A 25,936-nucleotide genomic window follows, 5' to 3' on the forward strand; every position below is an offset into this window, starting at 1 on the left:
GATCCGATACCTAACATGGACGACTACAAGCAGTATCTGGCCCAGAAGATTCTCACGGAGGACCAATTGGTGAGTTTTCTAAAGTGCATACATGTATGTATGAAGCTCATATGGCTGGTTCTAACCGGCACTACCAAGGTCACCTATCGTCTGCTGAGCCGAGCCCTCAAAGTTCATGTCAACACTGCCAAAGAGTACGCACGCCTTGCCACTCTTCCCTGCCGTCATCCCGCAGACTCAAAAGTAGCAGTAGCAGCAGCGCCGAGAAGGGCTAGACGGCTGACTATTTCCTAGAATGCTCTACGAGTTCCACAAGTCGCAGAATGACAAGCACCCAGGCACGCTGCATGCCACCTACCTCGTTTACGGCACGAGGAAGCCAGTCAAAAGGGTGAAAGAGGAAGATGGCGACGTGGAGATGAAAGATTCCCAGCACTCAGACGACGCTCCCGGCCCTTTCCACGACGACGCTCTCGCCTCTTCCCACGGCGACGCTCCCACCCCTTCCCACGGCGACGCTCCCGGCTCTTCCCACGACGACGTACCTACCTATACGCTCTCTCTCGTCAAGGAGGAGCAGCTTCAAGGTACCCGTCAATACTTCTCCCATTTCCCGCGCGAAGATTAGCTCACAGAGAACAGACGTATTGGCAGAGTATAGCAAAGTCACCTCAATACACGTCTACAGCCTAGCCCCGCATCCGCTCAAGGATCTCCAGCTTCTAGCCGACACCGCACGGCAGGTAGTCGGACTGTCGATAGCAGCAGGCGACGACGGTCTAGCTGCGAGCAAGACCTTCGGCACGATTGCGAACCCCAACGTGCGACGAAGGGAGCGCCGCGGGCCCGTGCCGAAACCCGCCGCTGCTGCTGCTAGTAAACCTCCACCCAAGGTCGAACCGAAGGCTCAGGATAAGCAGGAGGCCAAGCCCGCAGTGGTAAAAGAAGAGCCCAACGCAACCGCTACCAAGGATTCCGCACCAGCAGCGCCGGCCAAGAAACCCGTCGCGGCGCCGAAGCGGCAAGCGTCCTCGGGCATCGGGCAGATGTTCGCTCGGGCCGCGGCCAAGCCCAAGAAGCCGGCGGCCAAGGCGGCGGCCAAAGCGGAAGCCGAGGACGACCAGAAGCCGGCGCTGTCGGACGACGGCGAAGACGACGGCGCGGAGCCGGCGCCGGACGCGGGCCGCGAGCAGAGCAGCAGCGCGCGGCAGTCGCGGAAGGACCGGCAGGCGGAGCTGCGGCGGATGATGGAGGAGAGCGACGAGGACGACGAAGCGGCGGAGAAGGCGGACAGCCCGGCCGACGAGCCGATGGAGGAGGAGGAGGAGGAGGAGGAGGAGGAGGAGGAGGAGGAAGCGCCAGAGGAGCCGGAAGCGAAAGGGAAAGCGAAAGCGGAAGCGGAAGCGGAAGAAGAGCCGGCGGAAGTGGTGTCGAGCAAGGGGGACGGCCGGCGGCGCGGCCGCCGCCGCGTGACGCGCAAGAAGCAGATCATGGACGACCAGGGCTACCTGGTCACGATCCAGGAGCAGGCCTGGGAGTCGTTCTCCGAGGACGAGGCCGCGCCGCCACCGCCTAAGGCGGCTAAGCCCAAGCCGCCGCCCCCGCCCAAGGCGGAGCCCGCAGCGAAGCCGAAGAAGGCCGCCGCCGCGGCGAAGCCCGCCCAGGGCAACATCATGTCTTTCTTCTCGAAGAAGTGAAGGGCCCGACCGGGGACGGCTGTTGCGAGGCGCACGCGCAAGGGAGACAGACGGGAGGCATCCGCATCTGGTATACGGCCGGCAGCCGAGGGAAGCGTGGTGACGCGGTGGCATGGCGTCGGCGCGGGTTCCGCACGTCGGAAGGCTGGCTTCACGGAAAGAAAAAAAAACAGCCGCCAGTTAGACAGGTAGCAATGGGCCGAATAGATACTCTAGATACCTCTACCTACCTACCTATCTACCTACCTCCCTAGTGCCGCCTCCTATGTCCAGCACCTACCTCGAACTCTCCTCTAGACCCCGCGGGGGTTGCTTATAGAACTGCTCACACACGCACCGATATCCCAGCCACAGCCGCCCATAGGTAAGGTATACTTACAATCGAGCACCGATAGCCACGGCCCCAGCCGCTGCGCGCAGGTCCCCCGCCGCCCAGCCCGCGGCACCGAGCCTCGACGCGAGGACCAAGGCGCGATGCCGCGCCCGTCGCTCGGTCCGGCGAGGGGAGCAGGCAGCTCGACGCGGCGAGCTCGGCGGCGGGACGGCGTAGCTCGGGATGCTACCGCACACCGCGTATACACACGCAGAGAGGGGGGGGGGGGGGAGGAGGGGGAGAGGCGAGTGAGTCACTCGCGCCTCGCGCGCGAGAGGTTGCGCTTAGCTTACCGTGCGTCGGCCGTCCCGGCTGGACGCGGGCGCGAGGTAGGTCTAGCTGCAGCGTCCGGCGGCGGCAGCAAGAGGGGGGGATGCGTAATAAGGTCTGAGGGATAGGGTGTGTGTGTGTGTGCTCGACGAGGGGGGTGGTCGGGTGCGACGTGGAGATGCTGGGGGGGGGGGGATGTAACGGGGTTGTTAGGGGTGGGGGGGAAAGTATAGCGGTGCAGAGAGGCAGAGGGGCAGGTGGGCAGATAGGTCTGTCCGGCGGCAGGACTGTTGCTGCGCTGCGCCGGTGTGCCCCGCGGCCCTACGGCGGGGGGGGGGAAGGTTGCTGGTTACTGCTGCTACCTACTGCTACGGCGACGGGCTGCGCGAGAGAGCGAAAACCCGTGTTTCGCATACTTGCATACGTAAAAGTGACCGGACCTGTTCGTCGCAACCACCACTACCCGCCCTCGATCTAACCTAGAAATCTGCGTTGTCCTAGGCACATAGTCGCCCGCGAGAGGGGGAGAGGGGGGACAAAGGGGGGGGAGGGTTTGGGGGGAAGGAAAAAAGAGAGGGAGAGGGGGCGAGAGACGGGGCCCACGGGGGAACGGAGGAATGATGAGTGGGTAGCCGATGACGGTCGGGGGTTGGCTGGTTGTGGCCGGGTTGCCTAGTAAGGTGTTCGGGAATATATGTGTGCTAAGTGTGTTCCATCCGATAACACCTCTTCATGTAGGTAGAGGGGATGATGCATTGTGCTGGATTCCCTAACCTCTATGCGCTGTCTGCATGGTTTAAGAGACTGGACAGAGGCCAGGGCCTGCGAAGTCGCGTGCCGCCATCCTCCTCATCCTCCTCCTCCTCCTCCTCTTCCCGCTCTTCCTTCGGAGGGAAACGGCGTTAAGGGCACGCAGACCCTACCTTGGTGCGCAGACAAGGCCGGCGAGAGACACGCGCACAGAGATTCTCTCCAGTTGCCCCGAGACAGCTAATACCGGCCCTCGGCTGCGGGAGGACACGCGCTAGGCACTGCCTAACCCAGGCCTAGCTTAGGTGGGATAGACCACGAGGGAGACGCCAAGGAGGGGGGGGGGGGGGCAGTAGGTAAGTCAGGGTAGGAGGAGGTAGTGGACAGGCAAGCGACGACGCGAAAGCACCCGGCGCCACTGGGGCCACCCCGGCAAACCTTACCGACAGGCAACGCACGCGCTGACGACGAGCAAGCAGCGCAACGAGGCGACCGGCGAAGCGGCACAAGACGGGACAGATGGCGCCTGGCGCTCAGCGGGTTTGAGAAAAAGGAAAGAAAGAAGACCGCCTCGCTCTGCTCTTTTATCCCGCGCAGTCTTTGTCGCAGCAGCGGTCAGGAAAAGAGGTGAGTGCCGAGCATGGCTAGGCTAGGCTAGGCTAGCCCGGTTCGTCGGAATGGATACGGGGTGGGTAGCAGATAGACGGGACGACGAGAGACACACATGTGCGTGTGTGTACGTATGTAAGTAAGCTTAAGAAGAAGAAGAAGGCCCCGTGAGCGCGCCAAGGTTGCTCGCAGGATCCTCCCGGGACGCAGAGAGAGAGAGGGGGGGGGGGGGATTTGCTGCCGTGCTAGTGGCTGCGGGCGGTGATCAGCGGATGTTCCTTTTTTTTTCAATTCTAGATATGTGCGCTCTTTTTCTTCTCCTCGCTCTCGCTCTCGCTCTCGCTCTCGCTTCTGCCACACCGACCAGGAGGCGCGGAGATGAGAGTACGTACTGGGCGCGGCTTAGAGGTACCTAGAAATGCGAAGGCCTGGGGGCCAATTCGGCAATTCGGCGGTGGCGCTGATGCGGACGAGGAGGAGGTAGGTGACGAACCCCCCTTCGGCGCCGAGGCTCCCCTCGCGCCGCCCGTCGCCGTCGACTTGTCGGCACTGCGGCATAAAAGAAGGGAATAGAGAGGAAAAGAGGGGAGGGGGGTAAGAGAGAAAACTGGGAGCTAAGCTCCGTCCGCAGACTAAGTCGGGAAGCTAGACTAGGTCTGTTGTTCGAGAACAGCGGGCCAAGGCATGGACTGAGATTTTCTCTCCCTCTTCTCGGCCGCCACGGCGTTAAGCGGTTAGAGAGGGCTTTGCTGGTGTTTTCTGCACCGCTAATACATAGGTAGGCATGTCTGCCCGCATAACACGCCTTAAGTACATAGTTGCCTCACATTCACGTTGGCGGCGGCGGGGCGGGTCGCGGTCGATGCGTCTCGACTAGCGACTAAAAATTTCTGCATCGTCACCGGTAAGGGGCATTTGGGAAAGAAAGAAAGAAAGAAAAAATCCCATCTTCGTTTTCGGCTTGTCGCGTGGCGCGCTGTGCGGGGCGCAAAATCCTGTTCCAGGATTCGGGTTGAATGCTAAGCTGGAAAGAATTTCGCGCGAGCCAGTTTTATTTTTTTGTTATTTTTTTCATTAGCGTCCACCCGCGCTTGCTGGGATGGCGGCGGAGAGAGAGAGGGGTTCTCGCACGAGGTAGATTGATTAGCTCGATCGGTGGCCGCGGACAAGATGGACCAAACAAGGTAACTCTCATGTTCGTTTAGTAACCTACCTGTCTACCTACCTACCTACCTAGGGGAAGGTAAGAAGCGTGCAGGATAGGTAAGATGTAGGTAGGTAGGCATGGTGGGTGATCTGCGTGTATGAGTATGAACTTCTACATGTAAACACCAGCATCCGCACATTCACCTACATCGATAAACGCATGTTACCTAGTATAAGTAGCATCCGGAGGAGTCGGCAAGGAGGGGAGGGGGAGATGGGGGTCCCTTTTTGCCACCGTCAGAGATGCTTATCTGTCCTCCCAACGCGCGCGCGAAGAATCCGGGGAACGAATAAAGCTTGACTAACGTGCTGTCGTATACAACGATGACGGCGACTCTCGTCATGCTCGGCGAGCGACGGGGGGGGGATGGGGCAGCTTTAGGTGCCTGGCCGACGGCTGGCGCTGTCCCGTAGCGAAGCACCCCGATCTTTCTCCACGTACATAATGATGATGGCATCCCGAGCCCGTCTGAGGAAGTATTCTGCGTCCTATTCACGCAGCCTCCTTTTGCATCCGACGTAGGTATGTAATGCACATACGATGTAATGTATATGTATGCATACGTGCGTGTATGCATCGCTATGGACCGCTACGGCTTGGTGTGAATCAGAGGGCACAGGAAGATCCCGACAGGCTGGGATGGCCGGTTCCGGCTTCACCCACGATCCTGGTCGGGCCAGGGTGGTGGTGTTGCCCGATCGAGCAAGCGGGTCTGGCTGCGGCGAATGGCAGCGCGCCCGTATGCGTCCGGCGTCTTCCACGCGTCGCTCGTCGTCCACCCGGTTTGTTTTCTTCGGCTCCCCTTCCTTCCCCCCCCCCTCTGCGTCTTGAGTCCTGGGTCTCTTCGTGGGAGCGGGCGAGGAGAACCAAGCTCGAGAGGAGAAGATGCGTCCGAGGGTGCCGCGTGCGACGGCCAGTACGGCGGCATGTGCATACACACTATGCAGAGCAGACGGACTGCTCCAATTGCTCCAATTGTCTTTGCTGGGCAGTATACCTACATATATACCTATGGAATATACGTGATTGATAAACGTGGTGTAGATGCGTGCCGAGCAACATGCGTACGCTATGGCGACTTGTTACCGGGTATCGATGCCATCCGCCCGATCTGGGCGACGGTGACGCGAAATGGGTTTGTCACGAGGCCAACCGACCCCGAGGAATCCTCGCCATGCATAACCCGTAGCCGTCGATTGCTATGAAAACTCGGCCTGGGCTTTGTACACATGCGCGCACATGCGTGTATTCATGCGTGTATACACGGTGCGGAACTATGAGTCTGGAGAGTCGGGGAATGATACCTACCTACCTGGTAGGTGTAGTCCCTGGTTTAGGGCTCAGGGCCCCCCGGTGGCTTGTCTCGGTTCCCATTTCCCACGTTACTCGTTACTCCGCGACCCGGTCGGAATTGGACTACTATCCGCACCTGAAGCACGGAAACCCCCTCGGTCTCTTCTCACGACAAGCGAGGACGAGAGAGGTACGTAATAATACCTTAGCCAGGCACCTTGGCTACAGGTTCCAACCTACCGATCTAGGTACCTACATACATAATACAGCATGTGGGCATAATCGCGATTGGGCTTACTCAGGTACCTGGGCAGGTAGGCAACGATCAGGGTAGGTATGTTTGTGGTGTCGCATTGCCCACCGGACGCGTCCTCTGACGTGCGAACCCATACTATATACGACAGAGTGCGAACCCCATATATAGCAGAGCAGAGCAGAGCAGCACCGACAGCAACGGCGGCAGCAAGCAGCATTCCCATATTCACATACGCGCGAATACGTAGTTCCCTACAAGACCTTTCACCACTCGGAGAGCCATTGGACAGGGCGGGGTGGAGAGGGAGGGGTATATTCTGACAAATGCAAGTTGTTATGGAGTAGTAGCCCCGATTTAAAAAAAAATGCATGCATACAGACCTCCATTCTACAGTCTATCGCGCCCATACTTACCTAGGTAAATGCATGCGTAGTACCGTACTGCACAATTACAGCCTATAGCTTTACTTCCTATCAACCTAAGCCGCATCAGCAGGCAGCTGGTAGGTACTATAGCCGACGGTGACCTTGGAGAGGGGCGGCGGCACCTTCGCGGCCAGCTCGTCGTCGTCGTCCCGCGTCCTTCTTGCTCCCAGCCCCTCTCTCTCGCTCGCTCTCCGGCCCGGCGGGGCGATCGACGGCATCGAGCCTTGCAAACATAACCTACCTTGGATGACACATGCCTATACGGGCAGGCTCCTGACATGACGAACTACCTTAGGTACCTAACCCAACCTGTCTCTAGCGAATAGCTAGGTAACAGCCAGGTGACGCTGTAGCGGGACGTAACGCCTCGAGGTCGCCGGGGTACCTGGGATTCGACGGCCGAAAGAAAATGCACTCTCTAAGCATAGGGCTAGCGTACGCTGCACCGCTGCACCTTGGAGCGATTCGTCCGTTCTCCCCTTCTGCCTCTCCCTCTAAGGTGGGGGGGGGCGCCTCCGCTCCCTGCCCCTGCCCCTGGTCCCTGGCCACTACCCTGCAAAATCCTGCACTACCTACCTACACATTACCTCACGCCTATATGTACCTAATTGTATGTATGCATGTATGTGCATACAGTATATCTGTACTATATGTCTGTATGTACAAACCTAGGTATGTATGCATGTAGATATAAAGGCCCGTAATTAGTCAAATTAAAGAAAAAACACATAATAATTAACTATTTATAAAATGTTATATTTAAGTCTTCTTAATAGTTTAAGTTTTATATCTATAATTAATTAATTAGGTTTAGCTCTTAATACGTTTTATATGTCTTATAATCAAGGTAGCGAGGCTACGAGAGTAAACCGCTAAAACGTATATTGGTCCCTGCCTTACCTGCTATCCGCATTTTATGCCATTACGTGCATGCCCAATCCCTATACCCGTCACCGGCAAATTTTGATATTATTATTTCCTCCTGCCCCCCTCCGCAAATCCCATCCAGTTGCAACAACGTCGCCCACAGCCTCTCTCTTATTATTCTACCACCACCATCCTCTTCGCCCTCTGCCATCCCATCCCTTCTCCTCTCTTCTTCCCCTCCCTTCGCCAGTCTGCTAGCAACCCCCCATCACGGTGGCTTATTTCATTCTTCTCTTCTTTCCTGCTACGATCGCGCGTTTATTTGACGGCTGTGGTGCTGTCAAATGAACCTGCAACGACCCATTTTAACCTTTCTCTATGTGAGTCGCCCGCCATTTTCCCCTGCCTCACCCTAGAACCCCAATTCGCCATTGCGCCGCCAGCTGCCGTCATGTCGTTCCCTGTCTTGTGTTATCCTATCCTCTCCTCCTCGCGCTTCATCTCTCGCGGCCTAGGCTAGCAGGAAAGGCTTTTTTTTTTGCTGTCGGCGCTGCCGGGAAACCGCGCTTATTCCATCCCGTCATCCCGTCGCGAGCTTGCTCTAGTACCAATGACAAATTCTCGTCAACATTCCCCCCCCCCCCCTGGGCGTTTCCCTCAGCCAACAACAACCGGTCTTAACTGGGATCGAAGCTGATACTAACCCATGCCGTCTCGTCTCTCTATGTAGTCACCCTCCCCTCCTGGCGTCATCTAAATGCCCACCATCTACTCGTCCTTGTACCAGAACTTCATCCGCCAAGGATTCGCCAAATCCTTCACCCACGGCTATGCGCAGTCCGTCGTAGCTGCCACCCACCCCCATGTTCTGAACTCGCAGAACCGTCCGTCGTTCGCTCGACGTAGCAGTCAGCGCGTCGGACGCCTCAGCAGTCTCCAGCTCCAGAGTGCCTTCCACAACTCCTCGAACCCCGTTGTTCAGCATGAGCTCCGCCACGATCGGCATGCCGGCAACGGGAGCTTGGACGCCTACTTTGAGGCCCTGAGGAAGCAGCAGGATGCTGGCGAAGTCGAGAAGGAGTGGACTCAGTTTCAATTCCTCAAGTCCATCGAATGGCGACCGAACGCCGCCTCCATTCTCGAGGGCCCCGAGTCCATGACCCCGGCCCCCGAGGTGGACGAAGCCGCCGTGGCCGCCCAAGATGGTGCCGAGGATGCGCCGGCTGAGGTCGACGTCGAAGCCGCGCTCGCGCATATCGACGCTGCCATAGAGAAGGAGATTGAGGCTCGCGAGTTGCGCGATGCCCTCGAGGAGACCACTCAGTCTCTCCGGGCGTCGACCCCGTCCGTCGCGAGCGGCCTCCAGTCCCGAGCTCGGACGCCCGTCGTCGAACGGCCAGCGAGTCCTGTTAGCGTCACCGGCCTAAGCCGCCCCGTAACGCCGCCGGCCGATCCCCAGTCCCAGAGCTACGCCGAACATCTGACGAAGCTGTCCGAGGATGGTCGGTATGCCGAGATTCCTGCCGTCTTCGAGGCTATGCTCGTCGCGAACATCAAGCCTACCGCCGCCTCTTACAACGCCCTATTGGTCGCCGCCATCCACATCCCCATCGAGAAGATTCAGGTGGTGTCGAAGGCCCTCGACGTCTACGCCGACATGATGCGCCGCAAGGTCTCGCCCGATAGCGATACGTACAACATCCTCGTCAGCCTGCTGGCTGGCCGTTGTCTCGAGGTCTCTGCCCTGAAGAAGGGTCTGGAAGAGAAGCGTCTTCGGTTTGGTGGCATGGACGAGCCTGGAAAATTCATGTTTGCGTCGAATGAGCTAGAACACGCCATTCTGTCGGAGGACGACCGGCTTGACCTCGCCGTCAAGCTGTTTGAGACCTCCGTCTTGAAGGGCAGGGCCAACTACTCGTCCGAGACGTATCATCAGCTCATCTCTGCTTGCGCCGGGGCCGGCCGCGTCTCAGACATGCTCCACATGTTCGAGCACATGGAAATGAGCGGCGCCGTCCCCTTCGCGGCTACGTTCCCCTGCATGATCACTGCATTTGCCAACACCGGCGACCTAGCCAGCGCCGTGGAGTGCTACAACGAGTACAAGGAGCTGGCGGTCGCCCACGACAATGGCAAGTACACGCTGAACGACCGGCTCGACTCCGAGGTGTACGCTGCCGTCATCAACGCCTACGTTACCAATGACAAGCTGGAGGGCGCAATGAAGTTCTACGAGAGGATAGTAACGGCCTACGGGGCCCGTGCCTCCGAGATTCGAGACGCCATCATCGCCGGAGGGTTTGTCAAGGGCTTCACTTCCCGCGGGATCTATCACGAAGCCCTCCGATGGGCGCAGGTCATCGAGAACAACGCTGGCCTCGCCACTATGGCCGACCTTGCCACTGCCGCCGCCGATTCGGGTGACCGTCACACCGCCGTCGCGGCCTTCTCCAACGTTTCCCCGGCGTTCCGGGGAATCGCAACTCCGGCTATGGCTTTGTTGGCCCTCAGCGTTCGGGACGGCGATGTCCCCGCTGCCGGTAGATATTGGAGCGTACTGAGTAGCCCCGAAACAGCGGTCGACGCGTCATTCATCGAGCCCACGGCCATGTACGCTGTCGCCATGATTGGCTCGGGGCAGGTTGCCGAGGGATTGACCGAGTCCGAGCTGATGTTCCAGCGGATCCGCGCAGCCGAGGGCGAGGCCAAACCGCATCTTGCCGACGAGATAGACGAAGGGATCGAATTCGTCTCTCGTTTCATGGCCGCACGCGCCATTACCGATCCCCGCGACGCATCTTCCCAGGAGAGCTTCACCCACCAGACGCTCAACTCGTCCCCATACCCGTCGACACCTACGGTTTCTAGCTACGAAGACAACTTCGATCCTTACGCTCACAACACCGACTTCAAGGGCTCGTCTATCATTTCGGACGAGCTTGAGGGCGCACATGGACGCAAGGGGCCCCGACTCAACGAAGCGCTGACACGCTTCCGTAACATGCGACGTGCGGGACGCCACCCCCGGTACATCACTTACGCCAAGATGATCTCCGCCGCAGCCCGGGACGGTAAGATGGACCTCTGCCACGAGATTCTAGCCATGGCGCGGACCGACGTCCCCTTCCTCCCCCACTACTCCGCTGTCCGGTATGGCTGGTCCTCGATACTCGATGCCATGGTCGGTTCGTGCCTGACGCTCGGCGACCGCGTTCTGGCGGAGCAGTACCATGTCGAACTCCTCGGGATGGGTGCCGCCCCCTCGGCGAACACCTTCGGCCTCTACATCACCACCCTCAAGGAATCGACCAAGACTTTCGACGAGGCCTCCGAAGCCGTCAAGATCTTCCACAGAGCGAAGGCTGAGGGCGTCGAGCCGTCGTCGTTCTTGTACAATGCGCTGATAGGAAAGCTTGGCAAGGCTCGACGGATCGACGATTGCCTCTTTTACTTTGCTGAAATGCGGACTCTGGGCATCAAGCCGACTAGTGTAACCTACGGAACTATTGTCAATGCGTTGTGTCGCGTTAGCGACGAGAAGTTCGCAGAGGAGCTCTTCGACGAGATGGAGTCGATGCCCAACTACAAGGCTCGCCCCGCCCCGTACAACAGCATGATGCAATTCTTCCTCTCTACCAAGCGCGACAAGTCCAAGGTCCTCGCCTACTACGAGCGGATGAAATCCAAGGGAATCTCTCCCACCGCCCATACGTACAAGCTCCTCGTCGACACCCACGCCACCCTCGAGCCCGTCAACATGACAGCTGCCGAAGCCGTTCTGGACATGATCCGCGCGGCGGGTCAACGTCCTGAAGCTGTGCATTACGCCTCGCTAATTCACGCCCGCGGGTGCGTTCTCCACGACATGCCAGGCGCGAGGAAGGTATTCGACTCCGTTATGAGCGACCCAAGCATCCCGCCCAACGCCTGCCTGTTCCAGGCCTTGTTCGAGGCCATGGTCGCCAACCATCACGTGGCCGACACCGAGGCGGTCCTGAGCACGATGGGCCGGAGGAAAGTGGGGCTTACTCCCTACATCGCCAACACCCTGATCCACGGATGGGCCGGGGAGAAGAACATCGAAAAGGCCAACTCCATCTACAACAGCGTCGGCCGCGAGAAGCGTGAGCCTAGCACGTACGAAGCTATGACCCGTGCCTTCCTCGCCGTCGAGGACCGCGAGAATGCCAAGGCGGTCGTTAGCGAGATGCTCTCGCGAGGCTACCCCAGCGCCGTCGTCAACAAGGTCCTCGAGCTTCTCGGCGGTGGCAGTGGTGAAGAAGCCGTCGTCGTCTAAGAGAGCCTCTCGGGGACAGGACGAGGCTGGCTTTCGCAGTGGATACCCTTTTTTTCGTTTCAATCTTTTTTTTCTCGAGTCAATTCCATTTGTTCTCGACTTCAATGCGATACCCCGCGGTCTACATCAGGAGGCTGGCATGCCTTTAATTTTCTCTTTTTATAAACTGCGGTGGTCCGTTGAAGCGAAGAGCAGTGTATAAGCCCTCTCTCTCTGTGTCTCTCTTATTCCATACTCATCGGGGACGGCGGGCCTCGTCCGAACCGGGCGAAACAAGGTTCGCCCTGTCGCCGACAGGCAGTCCAGGCGTTATTCGGAGGGAGGGGGGGTTTTCTTAACGGGGGACTCTTTACTACTACTGCATGCCAACACGACACTTAACGTTCGGGCGGTATGGGGGGGGGTTCCAGGAAGATCATCGGAAAAAAGGGAAACGGGCACGGGCATTTCACGGATCGGATCTTTTTTTCTCATACTCATAGACCAACGAAACATCTCCACTCTGCATATAATCATCAACTACCATGGGAAGAAGAGAGGGGCACGCATAAACGGGATGTACACATAGACACTTAGGGGTGGCGGGGAGAGAAGGTCAGAGGAAGAAATAAATAAGGGAGAGGGGCTCAGACTTTCCCGACGATGATCTAGAACTGCTGCTGCTGCTGCTGCTGCGTATTGGTGTCTGATGCTGCGATAGTGACGGTGATGGTGACGGTGTCGATCGTGGTGAGAGTAACTTGGCTATACCTATCATCGTTGTCGGCACTGGTCACCGATACGAGAGGGCGGCCTACGGCGCATGCAGCGACGCGGGTCGCCTTTTAGGGGAGACCCGTAGCGAGGCGCTGCGGGTATAGGTCGTATTATATTACTATACTAGTACGGCGCTACGGGAATAAGGGGATAAATAAGTAGTAAATAAGTAAGTATAAAGGGCGGGTATATATAGAGAGAGAGAGAGGCGGAAGAGGGGGGTAGGTAGATATAGGCCTATACGTAAATATACTTAGCGATAGAGAGAGATATATATATATATAGGAACGGCTATCCCCCCGGGAGGGCGGCCGTCCACGCGCCGCAGGATGCTGCCCGTCTCCGTTCCTGCGCCGCGGCGCGCCGTGGGCAAGGTCTTGTAAGCCGTGAGGTAGGCATGGTATGCATTACACCGCGCGCCGTCTCACCCAGACGAGCGCAGTCTGTCTGTCGACATGTCTATCTGCCTGTCTATCAGGGCACACACCATACCACACCACTTCCCCCTCTCTCTCCCTCCTCTCTCTCCCTCCTCCCTCTCCCCCCTCTCTTCCTCCCCCCTCTACCCACGCACCCCAGCACGCACTCAACCAATATTAAACTCGCCCGCCGCATCCATCACGACCTGGCGCGTCTTCGCGCGCATGCGCGCGCGGCGCGCCTCGGCCTCCTCGTCGTCCTTGTCACCACCACCATCATCGTCTCTCCTCCCGCCCTTCCGCGCCCTCGCCTCCTCCCCACCACCACCACCACCACCACCGCCGCCGCCGCTCTTCCGCCGCTTCGCCGGCGCCCCGCCCCCGAGCCCCCCCGGCGCCTCCCGCAGCCCGAAGCTCTTCGCCCCGTGGCCCAGGTGCATCTGCGCCAGGTCGAAGAAGGCCCGCTCCTCGCGCACGTGCGTCGCGTACGCGCGCACGTGCGACCGGAACGCGCGGCGCGCCGACTCGAGGAGCAGCTTCGCGTCCGCGTCCGCGTCCGCGTCGCCGGCGCCGCCGTTGTTGTTGTTTTTGTTGTTGCTGCCGTGGGTCGCGTGTCCGTACCCGCGGAGCAGCCGCTGCTCGAGGTGCAGCTGGAGCGCCTCGGCGCGGGAGTTTGGCGTGGGGCGGTCGGACGCGAGAGCGCGGGGCTCGGCGTCGGCGGCGGCGTCGGCGGCGGGGGGGAGGAGGACCGGGGTGGCGAGGCCCTTCTTGAGCGTGTCCTCGTACGATGTCACAGCGGCGGCGGCGGCGGAGAGCTTGGGTCCGAGCAGGAAGCCGACGTAGCCCTCCTCGCAGCCGGGCAGGAGGAAGAGGGCGGCGCGGCCGGGGCGGCCGGCGCGCGCGGTGCGCCCGACGCGGTGCACGTGGTCGGCCGCGCTGAAGGCCGGGTCGTACTCGAGCACCAGGTCGACCGCCGGCACGTCGAGCCCCCGCGACGCGATGTCCGTCGTCAGCAGCACCGCCGGCCCGGCCGACTGCGCGCGGAACGCCGACAGCGTCGCCGTGCGCACCGGCTGCGCGAGCGACCCGTGCAGCCGCATCAGCGCGACCGCCGGGTTCGCCGGCGACGTGATGTACGCCGCGTCGGCGATGGTGTCGCGGGTGAGCGAAGTAGAGGAGGAGGTGGCGGTGGCGGTGGCGGGAGTGGTGGTGGTGGGAGTGGTGGTGGTAGGAGAGGAAGCGCTATCGGACGCGGGAGCGGGGGGGGGCGGGGAGGCCCGCGAGCGGAGCAGGTCGAAGTGGAAGTCGACCGAGTCGGCGCACGAGATGAATACGATGGCCTTCATCACGGAGCCCTTCCGGGAAAAGGCCGCCTTGAGATACGCTATCAGGGTGACGAGTCGCAGTTTTGCCGGGACGACGACGAAGGATTGCTTGAGCTGCGACGGGGCGCTGAAGACGGCCTCGCTGGCCTTGACCGCTTCCTCTTCCTCTTTGGCCTCGGCGCTCTCGCTCTCCGGCTTGGACGCCGTGATGTGAACCGCGTCCTGGAGGCTTATCTCGCCGAGGCGCTGCACGTTCATCTTCATCGTTGCAGAGCACAGCACGGTGACCCGCCGGCGCGGCAGCGCGTCGAGCTTTGTGCCGTCCGCGGCCTCGTCCTTGAGCGTCTCGGCGCGGATCTTCCCCACGATGTTCTTGAGCTCCTCCTCGAACCCCATCTCCATCAGGCGGTCGCCCTCGTCGAGGACGAGCCACCGGACGGTGCCGACGTCGAGCACCTTGGTGTTGTCGAGGTGGTCGGCCAGGCGGCCAGGCGTCGCGATTAGGATGTTGACGCCCTTGCGCAGCCGCGCCTTTTCCGACTTCTTGCTCTCGCCTCCGATGACGGCGGTGCTGACGATCCAGGGCGCGCAGCGCAGGACCTTCTCGAGCACGGTGGCGATCTGCTTGCACAGCTCCCTCGTCGGGGCGAGGACGACGGCGAACAGCCCCGAGTTGCGGTGTATCCGGATGCCGGTGCTCGTGCCGTCGGGGTGCTGGCTCAGCGCCACGATGCGCTGCACGATGGGGAGGAGGTAGGCTAGGGTCTTGCCGGAGCCCGTCTCGGCTTGCAGAAAGGCGTCGCTGTCGCCGCCGACAAGCGGCGGGATTGTATTCTTTTGTATGGACGTCGGCGCCTTCATCTCCAGCTTCGACGACAGGTGTTGAGCGATGCGCCGCGACAGGCCGAGGGCGAGGAAGTTCTCGGCCTCGTCGGACAGCGGAGCGTTGGACGGTTCCGCGGCCGCAATCTCCTCGACGGGAGCTTCGAATACTGTGCGCGGCGTCGGGTTCGAGGTGAATAGCCTTGAGCTGATTCCGCCCAGCTTGCTGCTAGCATTGTTGCTGTTGGTATTGGGTCCCTCCGGTCTTTTAGGTCGCCCCGGTTGCGCATCTCGATCAGATGTCCTCTGTCGCTTCGTGGGCCTCTCGTCATGGACGTGGTGCGAATCGGCCACTTGATGCTCTTGCCGGTCGGTGGTGGATGGCGTGGCATCGTCGGCGCCGGCGGGCGCTCGATTTCTTTGGGCGCTGCGTTTGGCGTGGGATCGATCTCTCCAGCGTCCTCCGACAAACTTAACCTGTCTTCTGAGCGGCTCGTCGCCTATCTCGAAATTCATAAGCATACCGCTGCCAGCCATGGTTGCTCGATGTTGGGGTTGATTTCCGCTGGTTGACTGAGGTGGTTCGGTGGGTTTTGTCGCAGAGAACGAAACAACCGGTTTTGTTTGAGAAAAAGCGGCAGAATTTCCTCGACTTTCTGGCGGTCAGGGAATGTGGGGTTATGTAACAAGCATCATATTTCTTAAACGCGTATAACCTTTAGCCATTCATATGGATAACTTCATTATCGATAAACACGGGCTATCCTTAGCTCTAGAGGTAGGTACCTATAAAAGCCTAAGTCGCCCAGGCTCGCTGCCATCCCCTTTCCCCTTACCAGGCCCCGGCATAAAACACGGTATGATCGGCAGAAGAAGGCAAGGAAAGGCGGGAAGAAAGGAATAAATAAAGATTTAGGCGTCATAATCTCCCTAGCTCGTACATACGAATGTGAACGTCCCTTGATCTAACCCCCCTTCCCGCTCCCGCTCCTCCCTCATTTCCCTATCCCCCATTCTATGTGAGTATCCCCGTAAGTGCCGTCTAACCAAAATCATCCTGAGCATCTCCGGCGCCCTGTCTGCCCTCCCACTCTTTAGTGTCGATCTGCGATCGAAGCGGCGCCGTCTCAAGGCCGCCGCTGGGGGCCCCTAGCATGCTGACGCGGCGTCCCCGTGGGGTGTCGAGTGCCTCGCTCTCCTCGTCGATCGTCTCGCTGCGGCCCCCGTCCGTCCTCCTCGTGCCACCCCCCCCCTCGTCGTCATTATCGTCGTCGTCGTCGTCATCATTGTCGTCGCTGTCGCCGTCGGCGCCCGCATCCGAGTCCAGGTTCCGGTTAAGCCGCTTCCCGATGTCGAGCATGAACGCGCTCGCGTACGCAAACCCGTCGATGCCGTGCTCCGATGACGGCAGCGCCGCGTACGTCCGACGCGCCTCGTTGAGGCACCGCTGCGCCTGGATGTGCTTGCCCTGCGACAGCCACGCCTCGGCGCTGAGTGCGCTCCACATCCCCGACTTGCGCCGCCGCCCGCCCCAGCCGTGCGTCCCAAGCCCCTTCTTCGACCCGTAGCACACCGCAAGCCGCTCGCGGATCAGCGCGTCGCCCACGGCCCCGAGGATCTTGCTCTCGAGCAGCCGTAAGCCCCATTTCGCGGCGTCGTCGACGCTCGAGCCCCCGCGTATGCGCAGCAGCTCCATGCCGAGCACGATGCACCGCAGCGCTCCGTAGGGCATGCTGCAGCGCGTGATGTATGAGTAGAATGCCGCCTCGAACGCGGAGTCTATCGTGTCCGTCCTCGATTTCGAAGACAGGTTTTGGGGTAGGATGAGGAGACTGATGGCGGACATCTCATTCGTCGCCGCGTAGTATTTCCACGCCTTGTCACCGTTATAATCGTTCCGTAGGATCTCGTATGTAGAATGGGCCAGCTTCCAGTCGCGCAGCATAAAGGCGTAATCCGCCAGCTTCCGCATTATCGCCTCAGGGGCATCGGGGCGGTAGAACCCGTGGGTGTCGTAATTACTGCCGGAGCTCTGGCCCGAGATGGACGACCGGGGGCCGCCACCGAAGCCCCACCGTTTCGTCAGGCCGGCAAACCGTCCGGCCAGGCCTCTCCGCCGCGAAGCCACTTGGTCGTTCCACACAGTTACGTGTCGCTCCATCGTCGGGATTATGGACTGCGTCACCATTTCGCGAATGAAGGTACGTATCGCAGTCGCGTCAGACTCGAATATGTACCTCGTGGGGTCCTCGAAATCCTCCTGGTCTTCGCTCCTGCGGAGGTCGGCCAACTCTTCCGCGGCCGACATCCACTCGCTTCGCGGGAGCGGTATGCTATCATCGTCGGTAGCGGCACTCTGCGTCCCTCGGATTCGGAGAAGGTGGCAGTGAAGGCCGAAACTACGTTTCATCTGTTCGAAGAGTGACATGGACCTCGTGATGTCGTCGCGCTCCTCCTCGTGGATGAGAACGTAGTACCGTAGAAACTCGCCATCGACCCAGACGGGCAATCGCTTATCGCCCTCGCTGGACTCGGTGTACAGTCTCCGGATGGCTTCGATCGGGGACGGGTTCCGAGAACTTATGGCAATGACACAGGCGACCGGGTGAGCCAGCGTCTCGTGCGGCGTGACAGGCAAGCCGGAGAGCAGCCTGCGTAGATATAGAGAGTAATACGGCGAGGGTACGTCGATGTCGAGGTCGCGGTTCATGGGGGGTGGCGGTACGCTAAAGAAGGATTCTTCTGCGAAATTCAGATGGCGGTCCACAACTGCCTCGACATCGGAGATTGTTATGCCTGTCCTCAGCGGACCTCGCCCGGAATCGCCCGGCTTCCCGGGTCCTCCGTTTGTCCTCAAACCGGTGGTTGCGGGCTCCGGGTGTACGATGCCCTCGCCAAACTGCACGAAGCGTATCGAGTAATCCTCGAAGGTGCGGCTGGACCCGATGCTGTCTCGTACTATGACCTTGCCCTGCACGCGCTCGCCGAAGGGCCGGAGCAGCTCCCACAGGCCACGGGAAAACCCCTTCTCCTTCAGCAGGACATCGGTGTCCTCGGAAGTGTAGACGGCGACGTGGGGCACGAAGGCGCCGAGAATCAAGTTGAGTGGGTCACCCGGGTTGTCGCCGGCACCGGAGACCAAGGCGAGGGCATTATTCACGCCGGTGCCGAAGACGGAGCTGGCTGCTAGGCGCGAGGCGGGGCGGCCGACGGGCGACTGGGACCGGGATGCGGGGGGTGACAGGGTCGACGCGTAGAGAGAGGCGGCAGACGGGTGAGATCGCCGGTAAGGGAGAGTCTCGGAGCGGTAGAGGGCTGAGGGCATATCGTTGAGAGATTGGCGGGCCCTCTGGATTTTCGAGGCGGCTACGGGGGAGGCCGGGAGCGACCCGGTGCCGAGAGGCAAGTCATGTTCGGACGGTGGCATCAAGTCAGGCAGAGGGGCGTGCGGACTGAGATCCCTCGGGGCGACTTGACGGTAGCACGGTGTCGCATCTGTAGAGGGTGCGAGGCGGAGGCGAGAACGGTATGTCGGGCTCGAGAAGGACGGGCCGGAGGCGGCCGGGAAGGTGTAAGGCCTAGGTGGTGAAGTAAGGAGAGGGTCGCTGGGACGGAAGCTCTGACGGCGGAGGTCGGACGAGGGTTGGAGTAGTGGAAGTATATGCTATGCGGCGCCGTGCGCATCCGAGTTGGTGATGTGTTCCCATTGATTTGATCAGATAACGAGCAAGGCTCGAAAGTAGCGAGGTCTCTCGCCAAATAACCCGCCAATGCGGCACGACCCAGCCAAGCCACTTTCTCCCAGCCAGCAGAAGGGGACCTGGCTCCCTATCGATAAGGCACAACCGGCTCGACACAGCCACGTAATTACCTCATATTATCTAGGTACCCAAGGTACCTGCTATGACTGTGGCTGATGCCGGACTCCGGGGGACATTATAGGTACCTAGGTAGGTAGGTACCTAATATATTCGCAATAGGTAGCATCGTTGCTATGGAATACACAAAACGCAGACGGAAATCTGAACAAGTAATGCCGATGGATATACCTGCACATGCGCTCCAAATTGGAAAATGAATACCTATCGTACCTAGGGAAACCTCAAATTCAGAAAGATTTCGATAGGCACAGCAGCAGACGTAGATAGAAAACGAAGTATGTAACAAGTAAATTGCCGCGTAACGCCTACATTCTACCTACGTATACTCATAGCTATGAGAAGGTATATAAGGGCCGATCCTGTACGCGACACAAATTTATTCCGCTCAATTCCTACCTTACCTCCTAGGCAGTTGGCAACCGCATAGCTTTACTATTTTGCCCTTGGACAGCACAACTCTAGGCCTATAGTGGAAGACGATTATCCCCCGCCGGACTCCTCCTAGCAGTGAGTCTCTCGAGCGCTCCAGCAGAACCCCGAGGCTCGGGGCACGCCTTTAACCTCTAGGTATGTTAAGCCTACCGTCGTCGCCTCCTTTCAAGAGCACTGAAGTGTCCTTTCGCGCTGTGCTTCCATTCCTACTGCCGTCCCCGAACCGCCAACGCAGACGACATCCAGCTTTATATGCTAAATGCCCCGCCATCTTGCCTCTCGCCTACCCATACCTGTGTTCTCGGCATCCGTAGATTAAGAGGCATATACTCGCGCCCGACCATGCCCGTCGGCATTGGGCAATACCTAAGGTCTGCCGGTGCTACCGTCCTGGTAGGGAACATGGCCTCCCTGCCCATCTACCCGTATCTGCCCACTAGAGTGCCTGTCTATTCGTTCCTCACCTTGCAAGCAGCATGAGAACGTTGCATCAATTTGCCGGCTATTAGGCGGCCAAGGTGTGTGTGTCTCGCGCAGGGAGTGTTTCCTATCCTCTCTACGCGTCCGTGCCCAAATTTCCCCATTCCAAATTCCGCTCTCGCCCTCCTCGCTTCCGCCACCGCAAGCGTCAGTCTCCTGATGCTGACCGCACCACCCCCGAGCGAGCCAGACCAGGGTGGCAGACCCGGACCGGCCCCCGATTTCGACGTCGCGATGGCCCCTCGCGCCCGCATTCCCATAACGTTATGGAAACGCCCGCGGTGGGTCTAGACGCCGAGGCAGTCAGTATGTAGGGGCAAGTCGAGAACAGGCTATACGGTAACCACGTTGGATGGCGTTCGGGGAACGCCCAGTAATTCATCTCCGATGATGGGTGAACGGACAGAGGAGAGCTGGAGGGGCTTCGCATCGTGATTGGCTCGTAGCGGCTTCGCGCGACCGAAAAGGGCAAGTTAAGCAGGCTAGGCAGGGAAACGCGAGGCGACGACGAGAGAAGAGTCTTGCAGGTAGGGAAAAGGAGCTGGAGCTTCGTAGGTACGTTTACATCTACCTATCATTGTGTTTCTCTCTGTCTCGTGGGAAGATGGGGACAACGCACACCATAAGCCTTATCCACTTCCATCGCACCGACGACAACAAGACCCGCTGTGACCGTCTAGGGAAACAAAAGCGAGACAGAGAAGGGGGAGGATAAAAAGGGGGGAGGGAGTGAAGAGGGCAGATTGGTGGGGTGCCTCCGACGGGATGGGGGGCTTTCCTAGAGGTGATGCGACGATCGAGGAGCAGGAAAAGCGAAATAGGTAGGTACCTATGTGGCGGCCGGCTTTCTGCGCCAAGGCGGCTGAACCTGCGAGGGGGGAAATGGGACAATACGGGAGCGAGGGACGACGTAGGCATGTTACCTACCTCCTCTACCTGTTACTTACTACTTACTTAGGTAGTTAGGTATGTAGGACTCTGACGAGGTGAGGATTAGCAGTAGGTAGCAGTAATAGGAGGTGGTAGGTAGATATGATAGGAAGATGGCAGGGACGGGGAAGGGAAGGATGGTGTGCTTTTTATGAGTAGGGCTCATCTCGGGACACCCTTTTAATTTCTTGTACTTGGAAAAAACCACGTCCCCATCTCCCACCCACCTACCTACCTACCTACCTACCTACCTACATATGCGATGCTACGCTCCATCCCCTCCCTGTTGGAACAACGCCGAACGAAGGGTCATCTTGAGCCCGCCTAAGCGAGCTAGATGGGGCGCCAGGTACCGTGAGACGGCGGGGGAACAGAGGCAGGAAAAGAAGTTACTTGGCCTTGATACTGCTACTACACAGGCACGGGCAGGGCGAGGTAGGGGAGCTATGTGCCGATCGATTCGCGAGCCCCCCAGCTCAATATATCTCCTCGTTACGCCATATATTGAGCTGACGACACCCCTCGGCCGGCTATCCTGGTCGTCGTTGCTACCGAGGCGCCGATCGAGAGAGTGCCCTCCGCAGCACGTCAGCCGCCAGCACGCCCAGGCCCTCCGATTCCACCTCGTATTCCTTCATTCCGTCTGTCCAAGAACTTCGCAACGCCGCCGTGGCGGACAGGATGTCCCATGCGGGTCTCAAGTACCTGCGGCCTACTGGCCTACTCGACCTCAGGCGTGTTCAAGGCGTCCTCGCTTCCTCCCTCGAACCACGCGCGACCGCAACTTGTAGGTAGGTACCTAGCGGTCAGACGTACATGGCAGAAAAGGTCAACTCGTAAATGCACGACCGTTGCCGGACCAGCAGTTCCGAGCAGTCGACAATCCGCACACTCGCTCGATCGGTTTAATCTGCTCTTGCATCCTCCCAAGTAGGTAGGCAAGCCCGAGCCAGCAGCCGGATCTACCTATTTTCTCACAGGGTTGTGGAGAACCCTGTCGTGAACGCGCACGACTTCCATTCTTCGGCTTCAGCCAAATGTCTGCGCGAACGAGGGAATCGCCAGTCATTTTAGCCACGCCAATCGAGAGCCTCGCGGTTCCACCCTACCATCCCACCCATCCGCACGCGACCCGCCGGATCTCGCCCGGTGGGGGGCGTTCCCGTCACCATAAAGGCCCATGGCTGCGCGCCGCTGTTAGAGGACCCCGATCCTCAGGAAGCAATCGTCCGGACAGTCCTGAGCCGCCCTAGGACTTGAACGTCATGTTGTTCCCTTGGGCAGGTAGCGGTGTCGCCGCCGCCGCCGCCGCCGCCGCCCTGTTCGCAAGCGGCCTGACCGCTCTCGACGTCCACGAGAGACGGGGTGATGCCCTCCCTACTACCACTTCCACCCCAGGAGTATCGCCACTCCCCGACTCTCCACTACTCTCCGACTCTCCGCTTACTCCTACGTCTTCTGTCGCCCCTCCGGTAACCTCGGCGCCGGCCCAACCCCCCGCCCCCATCGCTAATTGCCAGAATCATCTGCTCGTCGACGACTTCTCTACATGGGCGGACGGCGTGAACTCCCTCAACGGTGCCACTAGCGGTAAGATACCTGCCAACTCCCCTAGATTAATGTCTCCCATACATAAATATATGTCACGGCCATCGTATAAATCACCTGCGTACGTGAAAAGGGAAATAGATAGAACCAGCTAACCCTTCCTCCTTTCTCCCCCCCGGCACCTTGGCAGATGACCAAACTATGAACGCTACCAGCGCCGAGGGTGGCATCCTCACTTTCACGCCTAATAGCATCAACGTCTCTTACATCTACGAGCAGTTCGAGTGCCTCGATACGCAGGGCTCCGGCTACGACTCGCTATCGTTCCAGATTAAGGGGCCTGAGGCCGCCTCGGTGTCGGTTGAGCTGCAGACCGTCGACGAGTGCGGCGGCGAGGCGTACCGCAGCTTCTACTACACCGTCAACGGCCTCAGCGGCTCACTACAGACCATCGACGTCCAGCTCGCCAACTGGCCCGAGGCAAACCTACGCGGCATCGTCGGTGTCGTCTGGTACGGCTTCTCCGCCGGCCGCACAGGCGCCGACAACGAGTGGCAGCTCGACAACATCCGTTTCCTCTGCGCCGAAGTCGCTCCGCCGGAGGACCCGGAGCCTACCCTGCTGCCCGAAGATCCGACGCAGCCAAGCGGCCCCGCGACTACTGTCACTACCACCATCTATATCACCGTGCCCGGAGGTGGCGTTACTACGACTACCGCGACGACTACGGGGGGATGGAGCACACCGGCCCCACCGACCACCACTACTAGGAGGAACCCGTGGCCCACGACGACCCGGCGACCGATTCCCCCATGGTGGGACGACGAATGGTGGAGACTCTGGCCGCAGAGCGAAGGCGCCGAGAATTCGCCGGCCACACGGACTGTCGGGGTGGAGACCATCCAGAAACTGGTGGCCAGGGATGAGGAGCCGGCGGCGGCTGAGTGCAGCCAGATCCTAATCGACGACTGGGTATCGCAGTCGCGGCTGACCTTCCTATACTACAACGCGCTGCTCAAGCCGACGAGCGATGACGACACGATGCAGTCTGTCGTTGTCAAGGACTACCGGGTGACGCTGACGCCACGGGACTCGTACTCATACTTCTACTCTCAGCTCGGCTGCGTCGACGCACGAGCGCACGGCGGCATCTCTCTGCGCATCGCGGCGGCGGCCGGCACGACTTTCGATGTGCAACTGTCGTCGAAGCAGGGCGAGTGCGGAACTGAGCCTAACACTGACGTGGTGCTCACGACGCGGCAGCTCGGCTGGACGTTCAACGGCCGCGAGCAGCTGTACTCGATCCCCTTCTCGGCGTTCGAGGGCCTTGACCTGTCCAAGTTCCATATGATCTTCATCAGCAATCTCCAGACGGCCGTCACGCTCGGGCCGGTGAGCCTGTACTGTGGCAGTCAAGTTGTCGAGTACACCCCCCCAGCTGTCGAGGAGCCGACTAAGCCAACAGCTACCGTGCCAGCGCCTACGAGCACGGCGACGACCCTCGTGATCGACCAGTTCGCTGACGCTGACGTCAACGCGCTCGGTCAATGGCACGGGGCGGATGAGGGGATTTCCTTGACTTTCCGACGAAACACGATGACTCTCCAGACCAACGATTCCGACCTGCAATGGATAACACAGGTCACGGGGACGTGCCGGAACCTGACCGAATTTGACGGTTCCTACCTCCACATCGCTTACTCCGGGAGCAACCTATTCACCGTCGCTTTACAGCAACACAACAAGGAATGCAGCAACGACATCTATCCGTACCCCGAGACCTGGGACTCGCTAGAGGCGGCGCGGTACAGCACCGGGTCTGACATCTACATCCCGATGAACCACTTCAACATCGACCGCTCGCGCACCATCGGCATCTCACTCAAGGGCTTCTACGGCGGGACGGCATCGACAACCTTCTCAAAGATCGAGATCATCAACCGCGTGCCGTCGAGCTTCAAGGTGCCAGAGAAGCTGCCGTCGGGCACGTTTGTGTTTGCGTGCAAGCGGCCCAACTCGTTCGCGTTCGCGATCGACGACGGCGACCCGAGGTTCGCGGCCGAGGTGATGCGCACGATCGAGGAGGAGAACATCCTGGTGACCTTCTTCACCGTGGGCGCGCCGCTCCGCGACCAGTCGACCAATCTCAGCGCCATCTACAACGAGATGGCGGCCAAGGGCCACCAGATCGCGCTGCACAGCTACACGCACCCGCCGCTCGAGGGCCTGCCCAGCGACGCGGCGATCGACTGGGAGTACAGCAACGACATCGCCGCCGTGGCCGAGGTGTTCGGCGGGCTGAAGTCGCGGTACTTCCGGCCGCCGTTCGGGACGGAGGGGGCGCGGATGCGGCAGCGGCTCGCGGCGCTGGTCGAGGACCCGTACATCGTGCAGTGGAGCGTCGACGTGGAGGACTGGCTGTGGGCCGAGTCGGCCACGCCGGAGAAGCAGCTCGAGGCGTTCCGGCGCGACGTCGAGGCCGGCGGCGACATCGTCGTCATGCACTACCTGTACGAGAGCACCGTCAGCTACCTGCGCGAGTTCATCCAGATCGCCAAGGCCACCGGCAAGCAGCTCATGCGCGTCGACCAGTGCCTCATGGACCCGAACGCGCCGCCGCTCCCGGGCGCGTAGCCTAGGGAGTAGTACTAGCCTAGGACATGGATGCGTAGGTAATGAAGCCGTGCGGACGAGAGCGCAGGCGGAGGTTGCATCCGGGGGGGGGGGGTATACTTGATAATACCCGATAATTTGAGGGGCGCTGCTTTACCGGTGCTTGGCTGCCCCCCCTGGCTGCTAGGGGAAAAAAAAAGAGTTGATGAGATCTATGCTTCCAGGCCACACGTCTCGTATAGAGTCGCGGACGCTCATAGACAAATAAAAAAGAAGAATTGACATTGTTCGAATACCCGCTCGCGCGTGGTCTCTCCTCGTGAGGGTTCCTCGTAGCCTCCTCCTTAATCCTCGGGCCGGCCCCGCTTGCCAGGCGCCTAGTAGCCTCGCCCGTGGGTCCAACATACCTACCTACGCCGGTGTCCGCATCCCGTGTTCCCGCCGTCTCCTAGTCTCCCTCCCGGCTAGGGTGGAGAGAGGGCCGACGGAGCCGGGTTCATAAGCCCCCGCCGACTGTCTCGATGAGGCCGTCTCGGCCGGTGGACGAAGGGGGAAGCGGCGACGTCGCGGAAGAAGGCAGACGTTGTGGGAAGCCGGAGGAGAGAGGTAGGCACTAGTCGTCGCATGCACTTACTTACCCGATGTCTATCCTGCCCTACCGCCTCAAGCTACGTAGGTAGGTAGGT

General features: G+C 59.9%; 5 protein-coding genes across 5 annotated transcripts; 3 read left to right on the plus strand and 2 right to left on the minus strand.

The window, feature by feature from the left end:
- Positions 1-15: 15 nt before the first annotated feature.
- GGS23DRAFT_598358 (DNA polymerase subunit Cdc27) lies at positions 16-1,697 on the plus strand (the record flags this gene model as incomplete). The annotated part of the gene is made up of 4 exons (XM_051518760.1): positions 16-69; positions 139-194; positions 295-587; positions 643-1,697. 4 exons carry the CDS (start codon positions 16-18, stop codon positions 1,695-1,697), a joined length of 1,458 nt encoding a protein of 485 aa, XP_051370289.1.
- Positions 1,698-8,104: 6,407 nt separating this feature from the next.
- Positions 8,105-12,099, plus strand: GGS23DRAFT_575757 (uncharacterized protein). The gene has a single exon (XM_051516809.1). It carries the CDS (start codon positions 8,505-8,507, stop codon positions 12,042-12,044), a length of 3,540 nt encoding a protein of 1,179 aa, XP_051370290.1. The 5' UTR covers positions 8,105-8,504; the 3' UTR covers positions 12,045-12,099.
- Positions 12,100-13,359: 1,260 nt separating this feature from the next.
- Positions 13,360-15,993, minus strand: GGS23DRAFT_611673 (DEAD-domain-containing protein). Its single transcript, XM_051520431.1, has one exon. It carries the CDS (start codon positions 15,901-15,903, stop codon positions 13,387-13,389), a length of 2,517 nt encoding a protein of 838 aa, XP_051370291.1. The 5' UTR covers positions 15,904-15,993; the 3' UTR covers positions 13,360-13,386.
- Positions 15,994-16,042: 49 nt separating this feature from the next.
- On the minus strand, positions 16,043-19,098 carry GGS23DRAFT_575770 (ER-golgi trafficking TRAPP I complex 85 kDa subunit-domain-containing protein). The gene has a single exon (XM_051516810.1). It carries the CDS (start codon positions 18,791-18,793, stop codon positions 16,409-16,411), a length of 2,385 nt encoding a protein of 794 aa, XP_051370292.1. The 5' UTR covers positions 18,794-19,098; the 3' UTR covers positions 16,043-16,408.
- Positions 19,099-22,384: 3,286 nt separating this feature from the next.
- Positions 22,385-25,558, plus strand: GGS23DRAFT_575774 (uncharacterized protein). The gene is made up of 2 exons (XM_051516811.1): positions 22,385-22,679; positions 22,828-25,558. The coding sequence occupies exon 2, from the start codon at positions 22,839-22,841 to the stop codon at positions 25,269-25,271; it is 2,433 nt and encodes an 810-aa protein (XP_051370293.1). The 5' UTR covers positions 22,385-22,679; positions 22,828-22,838; the 3' UTR covers positions 25,272-25,558.
- The last annotated feature ends 378 nt before the right edge of the window (positions 25,559-25,936 follow it).

This window comes from Durotheca rogersii, assembly GCF_024521655.1.
Source record: "Durotheca rogersii strain YMJ 92031201 chromosome Unknown GGS23scaffold_17, whole genome shotgun sequence".
Taxonomy (NCBI): domain Eukaryota; kingdom Fungi; phylum Ascomycota; class Sordariomycetes; order Xylariales; family Xylariaceae; genus Durotheca; species Durotheca rogersii.

Excerpts from the sequence above, each read along its gene's own strand:
- GGS23DRAFT_575757 (XM_051516809.1), top strand. The coding sequence starts at position 8,505 with ATGCCCACCATCTACTCGTCCTTGTACCAGAACTTCATCCGCCAAGGA.
- GGS23DRAFT_611673 (XM_051520431.1), bottom strand. The coding sequence starts at position 15,903 with ATGGCTGGCAGCGGTATGCTTATGAATTTCGAGATAGGCGACGAGCCG.
- GGS23DRAFT_575770 (XM_051516810.1), bottom strand. The coding sequence starts at position 18,793 with ATGCCACCGTCCGAACATGACTTGCCTCTCGGCACCGGGTCGCTCCCG.
- GGS23DRAFT_575774 (XM_051516811.1), top strand. The coding sequence starts at position 22,839 with ATGAACGCTACCAGCGCCGAGGGTGGCATCCTCACTTTCACGCCTAAT.